At 34.5% G+C, this 11580-nt stretch overlaps 1 protein-coding gene across 1 annotated transcript in view; it reads right to left on the bottom strand.

Annotated features, from left to right (window-relative positions):
* The window catches only part of LOC107704828 (semaphorin-6D-like), a 45184-nt gene that overhangs the window by 18800 nt on the left and 14804 nt on the right, over nucleotides 1-11580 (bottom strand). Inside the window, exons 9-10 of the mRNA XM_016507854.1 lie at nucleotides 10876-11013; nucleotides 7847-7924 (exon numbers count right to left, since the gene is read on the bottom strand). Coding sequence (XP_016363340.1) covers nucleotides 7847-7924; nucleotides 10876-11013 — 216 coding nt within the window. The remainder of the gene's footprint in view (nucleotides 1-7846; nucleotides 7925-10875; nucleotides 11014-11580) is intronic.

Raw genomic sequence — 11580 nt, 5'->3', positions numbered from 1 at the left:
CCCCCCCCCCCCCCAGTCTATCTACATTTTTTTTACCCTACCAAAACTGCATTTGGTGATTCATATGAAGAACAATCCTTGCATTAAGCCATAAAAAAAAAAAATTGACTGTGTGTCTATGTTTTTGTGACAGACGCATTTTCATGGAGAGATGGAGACTGACTCATCTTGTACATGATGCTGTGGGTGTCACAATGACGTGGGCTGTTTTCCACAAATATGTACTGAAAAATAGTGCAATAACAAATATAATAAATATATATTGTAACAAAAAAATGAGGCTTCAACGCTGCTAAAAATATGTACATACAAAATATTAATACAAAATAAGATTTGGGGTTTGATGTTTGATTGATGCTATATATATATATATATATATATATGAATTTAATGTGCACATATGTAATTAATGCATTCACATGTCAAATTAGTGGAGTTTTATTCATTCAAGCACACAAGTGTCACTAAACAGAAGCACCTTCAGTTTTGAGTCTATTTCAGATGTAAGAACCTTTGTGTGTAGAAAATGAGTGTTTGGGCAAAACAGCATATTAAGTACAATTTTAAGAGAATATATGTTTACTGAGAGGGACGTTGCTGACTCATGCAGCCTCACAGCGTAACCACGGTGACACGTTGCTCTGAGCGACTGCAATGTTCGGCTGCTCCTGGCATCACAGAAGCGAGCGTGTCATTGCTGCTCACTGCCGAGCACCTGAGTGACATCTCGCACAAACAGACGCATAACGCGTTCTGTCGGCTTTTGCTTCCTCTCCGTGTTACCATGGAGACAGGATTAGATTAGAGGGCTGTGGTCTAATGGAGCACACAACTCTGTACCTGAATCCAAAATCAGGATTCGCAAAAATCACTACATGCCACTTTTGTCCAAAAACACTTTGTGAGTGCAAAAACATGCATCTTATCCATTATACACCTTGCAATTCAGTTCAGGTGCTTAATGCGCTGATATAATAATTAGTGCATAATTATTGTCATTCATTTCAGGGCAAAGGTGTCTTCGTTTTATGTAAATTTGCAATAAATTGAGGTGCACAAAAAGTGCTATGTGCCTGGTGCAATTCATTTGGCGAAGCTACTGTAGACGAGCTGAAGGGAGTATTACACTGTAAAAAATGATTGTATGAAGTTGTAAAAAGAAAAAAAAAGATTATTGGAGTATGTTTTTTTGTTTTAAAAGATAATACAATTTAAGTCATTCTACATAGTTAAATCACTTGTCACTTGCTGTTTTATTGTTGTGACCATTTCTGAATGAAACTTGTTCCTTCTTTTAATTGAAGTACTTTAAAATGAATGCCATTTATTACATTTTTAAACAACATGTCTTTACAATTTAAATATATGTATAAACTTAATTCCCTCTTAAATATTTTGTCTGACTTGATTTAATTTTGAGTATATTTGATCTAGAGTGGAATCAATATTTTTGTGTAGCACAATATAGGTGTCACAATGACGTGGTCTGTTTTCCACAAATATGTACTGAAAAATATTGCAATAAATACATATAATAAATATATATTGTAATAAAAATGAAGCTTCAATGCTGCTAAAAATATGGATATACATAATCTAAAAAATATGAATACAGAAATTTTGGGGCTTGATATTTTCATGATGCTTTTAAATAAATAAATAAATAAATAAATATGTTTTAAAATAAAAGTTATGTTTTAAAATAAAATACATTTTATTATATTAATTCTACTTAATTCAATGTGTTTTTAGAATTTATATAACTTTATAATTTATTCATATAACTTTATAATTAATTGTGACATTTACTAGCAATTCCTGAATGGAAATTGTTTCCACACTTCTTTTTTTTTTCCCAGTGGGGATTTGGCAGAAAAATTCAGAAGAAAAAACTGCTTTCAGCCAATATATAATGCAAAAAAAAAATAAAAATAAAAACATACATTTGAATGATGGTGGGTGGGTGTTTGAGTATGTAAAAAAAAAAAGAAAAAATAATAATAATAATATATATATATATATATATATATATATAAAAATATAAATATATTTTTCATTATTTATTAAATATATTAAAGAAAAATATACAAGATGTTCCACATGATGTCATTTCATATATAATTTAAAATCATCATGCAAATATCAAGCACCAAATGTTAAACATGGAATAAATTTAACATGCACATACGTAATTAATGCGTTCACGTCAAATTAGTGGAACAAGCTAAGGGGAGTTTTATTCATTCAAGTGCAAGTGTCAATAAACAGAAGCACCTTCAGTTTTCAATGTCTTTCAGATGTAAGAACCTTTGTGTGAAGGAAATGAGTGTTTAGGCAAAACAGCACATTAAGTACAATTTTAAGAGAATATGTTTACTGAGAGGGACGTTGCTGACTCATGCAGCCTCACAGCGCAACCACAGCGACACGTTGCTCTGAGCGACTGCAATGTTCGTCTGCTCCTGGCATCACAGAAGCGAGCGTGTCATTGCCGAGCACCTGAGTGACATCTCGCTCACAGACGCATAACGCGTTCTGTCGGCTTTTGCTTCCTCTCTGTGTTACCATGGAGACGTGACACAGAGGTCTGTGGTCTAATGGAGCACGCAATTCTGTCCAAAATCAGGATTCACACAAATCACTACATGTCACTTTTGTCCAAAAACACTTTGTGTGTAATATTTCAGTGCAAAAACATGCCTCTTATCCATTACACACATTGCAATTCAGTTCAGGTGCTAAATGCGCTGCTATAATTATTAGTGCATAATTATTGTCATTAATTTCAAGGCAAAGGCGCCTTCTTTTTATGTAAATTAGTTTAACAATAAATTGCGGTTCACAAAAAGGGCTATTTTCCTGGTGCGGTTCATTTGGTGAACCTTGATGAGCCCAAGGCAGTTTTACACAGCAAAAAATTATTTTATGAAGTAGTGTTAAAAAAAAAAGACTATTGGAGTATGTTTTAAAAGAAAATACTATTTTAGTCATTTTACTTAACTAAACGTGTCACTTGCTGTTTCTTTGTAATTAATTGTGACATTTACTAGCAATTTCTGAATGCAAATAGTTTCTTCACCTTTGTTTATTTACATATATATATATATATTAAAAATTAAATAAAAATAATAATAATAATAATTTTTAAACAACATGTCTTCACAATTTAAATACATGTATAAACGAGTCAAACATTTGACCACTGCATTTAATCATCACATTTGGAAGTCCTTAGCATTTACACAAACATGCAAATGCAAATAATTCACTCTTAAATATTTTTTCTGACTTGATTTAATTTGAGTATATTAGATATGAGTGGAATTAATATTTTTGTGGAGCACAACAGAATAATGCCTACAAAAAAGATGCAAGAGAAAAAAAAAAACCAAGCTTGCGTACAAACATAACTTATCATCTAACACTGGCACCCAATTTCAGCGCTGTCGAGGCACCTGCCATTCTCCTGCCTCACCCTGCCCTGCATATTCAATCTATCTGAGAACCAGCCCTCTCTACCTGACATGATTTAAAGTCCTTATTTCCATTAACCTGAGAGGGGAGAGAGTGACAGAACGAGAGAGAAAGAGAGAGAGCAGGATGACTTCATCTCATATTGAAGGATAAATGGAAGGACAAGATAAAAAAAAAATCTCCTGCATAAAGTGGTAAATTGGGATCTTGCAGGTGCATAATATCTGAGCATCAATACGCCTCTGAGATGCATGCTTTTCATTATACCTGAATTGGCCAACACACACACACACACACACACACTAGCACAAACAGTCTCTCTCATCATATGGAGATTAAATTGCCCCTGGGAGAGAGCGAATAGGGAAAAGGAGAACACAAAGAGAAAATATCCCACAAGATAATAAAGTCATAGTACGCAGTACGCTGCAAAAAACAAGCCGCAGAGCTGTTCTAAAAATGAGAAAGTCAAAGTATTACCATCGTACATCTATTGCCCTCTTTTCTTACATTTCACCCTCTCAGTCTTGCAGAGTTTCATTAGACGCTGATTAGCATTTAAACACACAGTGCTCTGGAACTAAAGTTTCTCTTGTCTTGTTTCTTGTTCTCATGTCGCCAGACTTAAAGTCAGCATAAAGTTTCTTGTGGTGTATTCAGGCCAAAAGCCTATCAGAAGGGGCCAAGTGACCAAGTGACCAATCACAGTTTGTTTAATGTGACAACCAATTAGTCTGGACATAATGATTTCAGCCCAATATTGCATTTTTTATGTGCAATAAGCATCCTGGTCTGATTGACAAAAGTGCAGAATTGATGGACTTTAATCAGAACAGGTCAAGTTATAATCAATGTAGCGAAATAAAAAAATAAAATGCAGCTAAATGTTCCCTCACTACCAAACAAACAGTACAATTAGCCCTAACAATTAAACAGTGATGAACAGCAGCCTATTTACACTACTGTTCAAAGTTTGGGGTCAGTAATTGATTTACTTTTTAAAATAACTGTTTTCTATGTTAATATATTTTGAAAATGTAATTGATTCATGTGATGGCAAAGATGAATTTTCTGCAGCCATTATTTGAGTCTTCAGTGTCATTTGAAGAGGAATCATTATAATATGCTGATTTGGTGCTCAAGAAACATTTTATATGTTGAAAATGGTTATGTTTGTAGAAACATTGATACTGTATGGTATTTTTTTTTAGTTAAAAGGAAAATCATTTACTTGAAATAGAAATCTTCTGTAGCATTATTAATATTTTTACTGTCACTTTTACTGTCACAATTTAATGCATGCTTGCTGAATAAAAGCATTAAATAAATGCACTGACAAACTAACTTTTGAATAAAAGTGTATTTCATTTGTTTATTGTATAATTCAAATCGGCTATGTACCTTTCTGTTGTAACTGATCTGGTTTATTGTATTTTTAAGGTATTATTGACAAACTTTAAAACACTCTGTCATTCTATCTATATCAGTTTTACATTTTCAGTGCTGTTGCATCTGGTTTCTATGACAGAAACCAAAATTCTAGATTTTAGCCAAGATTCTAAAGCTCTTTATAATTTTAATGCGCTGTATGATTACAGAAGACTTTATGGCATCTGACAGCACAAGATGTATGACTCTGACATAAGTTTGGCTATGGAAGCATATAATTGAATGCTGAAGTAAACCAAAGCTCTTCTGGGACATTGATAAGTACTCTCCACAAGTTCCGTCCATTTTGTTGGCAGCGGTCTGGAAATCTGCTGTGTACATAATCATTTTCATGAGTTCAAGATGAAATGATTCCCCATCTCTGTTTATAGAGATCAATACTCACATTAGGACACATTAAGAGTCAATAATTGAGTTTATGGCCAGAAAATATAATTAAAGACTGTGACCAGGTTACAGAGAAAGTGTATAAAAACCATCATTAAATTAAATGCATTCAGCGAAATAAAATAACTTAATTCCTACATCTGTTGCAGGATTTGTTTGGTGTGTAGACAAATGCACAGATCAGCAATAGCATGTTAAGAATACGATACTGATCTCCCAGTAACATTTCCACTTTGAGTACAAGGGGTTTAGGGTTTTAACTTTTTTTAATAAACCAAAATTGCAGCTGTACGTCAGTGGATGCGTCTCACGAGCGGGAAAACATCAGAGCGTGCTGGGGAGAATATTGCCGCTGTTGCTTTCCACAACTGATGACAACCGCAGCGATCACTCAGCAAAACATTAATAATAACAAATTCAAGCTCTGGATCTGCACTTATTATAACTCGCACAAGTGAAATGCACTTCTGCTTGACAATTGCAGAGGCAGTACTAGATACATCCCTGGCACAAGCTGATATTGTGGAAAATGGTGGGGATGTAGGTTTCCCTTTCAGCCAGAGATCTATGCAACTGCTAAGATATTTAAATGAGTATTTCTATAACTCAAATGGTAGAGCATGGCACTAGCAAAGTTAGTTTGATTCAGCTAAAAAATTATACCTTGAATTCAGTGCAAGTCACTTTTGATAAAAACATCTACCTAATGCATAAAAATGTAAAATGTTAACACAGACTGTGGTATATTCATAGAGTCACATGCATTTGTGCGAGCACAGTGGTAAGTACAAATGCTCATGATATTAAAGAGCAGTCCATTTTCTGTCCAGTTTCCTGTCTATTCTCTACTGTCCTACACTCTTAAAAGTACAATTCTTATCAATAAAACATTAATTGAAAAAATAAAACATCATGAGTTGCATGGGCATGTCAGATTTCTTACACAGCAATGATACCACATTACTTTTACAAATATTTGTAAATGTTAATGTGCCATTATAACCATTTTTAAGTCTCATAAACAAGTGTGTTTGTCTCTTACATGAAGTTTATCGGAGATAAATATCTGCACATATATCTGGTCTGAAGCATCTGACTAAATCAACAACAGACCGGGTGAATGAGTGTAACAGTGATGTCATCGCAAACAAAGATAATGCACTTTTTACAAGCATTCACTGTAAATACTTTTTTAAGATGTATTGTTTTGTTTTTTGTCTTTAATGGGACAGGACACTATAAATAATTGACAGAAGGCAAAGTGGGAGAGAGAGTAGGAAAGAATCGCACAACTGTGCTATATCTCGAAGCGCTGCCCACAAGGCTATTGACTCCAACTTAAACTACCAATTTACTATAATTTTAACCAGATGGTAAAATTAATTCACTCAAGAAACATCTCTAAAGTGATGGAGTAACACTACAATAAGGTTTAGTTGGTTAACATCAGTTAAATGCATTAGGTATTATAAACACTTTTACAAACCAGATTAATTACAAACCAAAGATGCATACAAAAAGCAAAATTAAATTACACAAGAAAGAAATAAAATACACCACCATTCAGAACTCAGAGGTCAATTAATCTGTTTTGAAAGAAATTAATACTTCAATTCAGGATGCATTAAATTGATCAAAAGTGACTATAAAGACATGTACAATGTTACAGACTTCTATTTCAAATAAACGCTGTTCATTTGAACTTTTTATTCATCAAAGAATCCTGAAAAAATATATCACTGTTTCCACAAAACTTTTAAGCAGCACAACTATGTTCAACATTAATAATCATTAGAAACGTATCTTGAGCACCACATTGGTATGATTTCTGAAGGATCATGTAACACTGAAAACTGGAGTAATGGCTGCTGAAAATTCAGCTTAGCCCTAACAGAATAAATTGCATTTTAAAATATATTAAAATAGAAAATAGTCATTTTAAATTGTAATAATATTTCAAAATATTACTTATTTTACTGTATTTTTGATTAAATAAATGCATTCTTTCAAAAAGATAAAAAATGACAACTTTTAGAATGGTAGTGTACACTGACAGATGTTTTTTTTAGTATATGTAGAAACTGAGATAACCCAAATTAATAATTGCTGCAAAATTATTGTTTACTGTTAGAGTTTGATACCTAATGCAATGTAAATCAATTGAAATTTTATTGTAAAGTATTACCCAGAATGCTATATTAAATTTACTGCAAAATTATTTTGAATATTATCTACGAAGTCATCCTGGTCATTGTATAGACTGTCTAGTAAAATTCTGTAACTGCACTTGGTTATAAATTTTAAAGACATTTTACAACCATCTGATTTTTACCAGATGTTTTAAGGATGTTTATGGTAACATAAGCTCTAAGAGATCTTTAACAATAAAGTATGCTGTAGAAACACACTGTTGACTGTATAGTAAACTTGTGTGCAGAATTCAGTAGTCGTGTAGGCTCTTTTATTCTAACGAACCGTAAAAGTGTTTACTGTGGCAGGACTAATAGAAGGGTCGTGTGATGTAGCTTTAACTCACTTGAATCCCGGCGCCACTGTGGCACAGTTCCCCGCACTCAGCCAGATGCAGTAAGGGTCTCGTGAGGACAGACAGCTCCTAAAACACACACACACACACGCACACGCACACACACACACACACACACACACACACACACACACACAGAGTTAACTCATAGCACATGTGCTGGAAAGGCTGTGTGTGTTTTCTCGCTCACTGTCTCCATACTCCCCTGCCCCCCCCCACCAAATTTCCCTTTACCCTCTCTCTCCAAGTGTATGAGACAAGCTGGAAGGGACAGCCAGACACAGCATCTCCATAACAAAGCATTATTGCCTCTCGCTGGTCAGACACTCAGTCAGACTGAGAGCAAAAAAATAAGAGAGAGAGAAAGAGTGTGACTGACTGCTGTATAGTCAGGTGTGTGTGTGTTTGTGTGTGTATTTGTGTTGCATGATTGACAGGTGTGTTGTGTTTGCCAGAGGCCAACTGAGATTCAGATACATGGTAGAGCCGGCGAGTCGCTCGGAGAAACAGAGAGCGAGAGAGATACAGATGGGGAGAGAGACGGAAAGAGAACGAAAGACAGAAAAGAAAAGACAAAAAAGAAAAGACAAAAAAAAGCATGTGTGAGGTGACTAGATGCGAGTCAGAGTGAAAGAGAGAGGTCACTTTCATTTTTCTGCTATTTTTTCCTCCTCACAGGTTGTTAATTTCCCCATGCTATGCCTGTTGGTCGCTATGCTTTAGCACTTTATCTATTGTTAAAGGTTATATACTTAAATACTTTCTCTTATCCCAGTTTAAATGAAAAAATGAAAGCAAAAATAGAGTTGAGTCACTTTTAGTCTATTTGGTTTAAAGTCATCTATATGCTAATGACCTACTAAAAATTGACAAAAATATTACTTGAACTATAATTTGGCTATACTATCCACCTTATTTTTAAGTCCAATTTTTAACTGGAATGTGCAAAGCTTTCAATGTCAGCACATGGCAGTTATTTTAGTTTACAGTCTGTTATGCTGTTTGATGTTGTAAACTCCCATTATTCATTGTATTTTAGTAGTAGTTAGTTATTTATTTGTATTGCCATGTCAGCATCTAAGGCTATCTTCATGGCAAAAACAGAGTTGGAATAATACAAGAGTTACAAACAAAAAATAAATCCAAAATAAACACAAAAATACAACAAGGTAAAATTATACAATATTTTTTAAATTAACATATGATGATAAAAAAATCTAAAATCTTTTCAGGTAAAATCTTACTGAAGTCCCTAAGTGAGCGTACTTAAAGTTTTCTATTTGCATTAAAACTGGGACAGTGAGTAAAACTGGAAATGGGAGTCTTGCAGAACATGCTTAGAGTTGGGTCTTCTTCATCATATTTTAATTTATTAGCTTAATCATTAACACACTGGTTTGTAGTGCAAATAGTTTTATCGTTGATTGTATTTTGTTATTCTACAAATGGTTTAGTATAGTGGCTAATAACGAAATATGCACATTCACAAGAATTATCTTATATCCGCATTGAAAAAAAGGATATTTTTATAAACAATTAACCAGACGAACATGTTTAAAATTCAGTCTTTCTCTTCTGGGAGAACTGACAAAAAAAACAAAAACTTATGACTCATCCTGCACTGCTCTGATTTTTGTCCAATCAAATGTTCTTTAGAACGAGAATGTCCCACCCCCTAAAACCACCTGCAGCCAACTAGCAAATAGCATTAGTTAGCCAACTACTGGCTCACAAACCCTTTGATATCTCCCACACAAACGTCCAGTTTCAACAGGATATACATAAACATAGGGACTGTAATTTTCTTTCAAAATACATAAACAACTCTAAGTATCATGTTTGTAGCTTGATTTCCTTGAAAAAGTGAAAATGTGTCACTGTCACATCGTGACCAGCCTGACATGGCAACAGTGGCTCAACCATTAGTGTGAGTTTGGGGCGGGGCTATCTGTTTGAACGACCAATAGCAGATAGTTTGGGGAAACCTGTTAAAAAAAACATTATTTTTGCAAATAATGTTTGATGATGCACAGAAATTACACAGTGTTAAACTTTGAATACAGGATGGCAAAAAAAAGAGCTTTTTGACTTCTTTTGTTCTTTTAGATAAAAAAAAACCTCTTTGAATTTAAACAAACACAGCTGTTTTTGCATCTAGCACTCGGTGCATGAAAACAATCCTGTGAGTGAAAAAACAGAGAGAGAGAGACAGAGAAAAAAAGAGATGTTTTCTCACAAGTCCACAGAGAATCCCGTGTGAGTGTTTCTCCTGAGGCTGAGCAGGCATGAGCTAACAGATTGGTAAAAAGTTAAGACATGGCTGGATCAGACATCAGGATGGTTTTTGGAAAGAAATTGGGACTGAAATTCCCTGATAGGATTTGGAGATCTTTTATAAGGAAACACAGTCTATCAGCATGTTCAAACTACAGCTGTGTGGGAAAAAAAGGAATTGTTTGCTGTGTCTTGGCCTGTGACCAATCAGATGACTCTAATTTGCGTGTGAGTAGTGGAAGCATGTGGTGATGCTGGCTCGAGGACTGCAGCATGTGATGGAGGAAACACGACTTCATCATTGACGACCCATCTCTATAACTTTGAGGCTACAATCTAAAACCTTTTGCCCTCTAAAATCCATCTGTGTTTAAATTTGAATGCATTTAAGAATGCCTGTCTTTGGAAACACATACCGCTTTCAGCGCACTTACGGAGAACTTTATCCATAATAGATCAAAAGCGAACCAGCACATAGGACTTTTTAGAAGATTCTTGCACGACTGTCATACATTTTTCTCTGAGGACTGAGCTGCTGCACTGCATCGTGAATAGAGTTTGTGATGCTGGTTCTATCTTCAATAAATGTTTTAAACTACTCTACGATAGTAACACTTATGAGTTTACGTGATTAAAATAGTAAAAGATATTTAAAGATGTAGTACAGCATTGTATATGTTAAGTGCTCTCACATGTAATACATATTTAATGGTAATGATTGTGGGTCTGGGTTTTGTGTCACTCACTTTTTGCAGATGCCGTAGTCAGAACAGCGACTGAGTGGAACGCGGATCACGCAACTTGAGAACGCCACAAATAGGGCATGATGATCCTTGTCCAACTCCAATCCCAGAATCCTCCGGTCCTCACCAAGCACATCACACCTGAGGAGAGAAATGGTGGTTTGTGTTGGTATGCCATTTTTATGCCAATTATTAAAGAGGGTTCAAAAGTACCATATATGTACATAAACATTATTACTAATAAAGTTTATGTTTAGAATTGTATGCAATTCATACTACTTCCATAAGAATGCAATAGGCATATTTTCTGAATGCATGGAATAACTGAATTATCCTGTAAATTTCACAAAATGTGCTGTATACAACAAAAGTACGGTGCATTGAATACTGTATCCCATAATGCAATGCAAAATGTGACCTTCAATTTGTAGTGTGACACAAAACCGAAAGCAATTTCAGCTATAATTGTAAACTTGTAAGCAACAGGTTATTTATACACTGAACAAAATTATAAACGCAACACTTTTGTTTTTGCCCCCATTTTTCATGAGCTGAACTCAAAGATCTAAGACTTTTTCTATGTACACAAAAGGCCTATTTCTCTCAAATATTGTTCACAAATCTGTCTAAATCTGTGTTAGTGAGCACTTCTCCTTTGCCGAGATAATCCATCCACCTCACAGGTGTGGCATATCAAGATGCTGATTA

The sequence above is a fragment of the Sinocyclocheilus anshuiensis genome, unplaced genomic scaffold, assembly GCF_001515605.1.
Source record: "Sinocyclocheilus anshuiensis isolate Anshui unplaced genomic scaffold, SAMN03320099.WGS_v1.1 scaffold702, whole genome shotgun sequence".
NCBI lineage: Eukaryota > Metazoa > Chordata > Actinopteri > Cypriniformes > Cyprinidae > Sinocyclocheilus > Sinocyclocheilus anshuiensis.
Note: the sequence above shows the minus strand (reverse complement) of the source record. Positions and strands in the feature narration are given on the sequence as shown.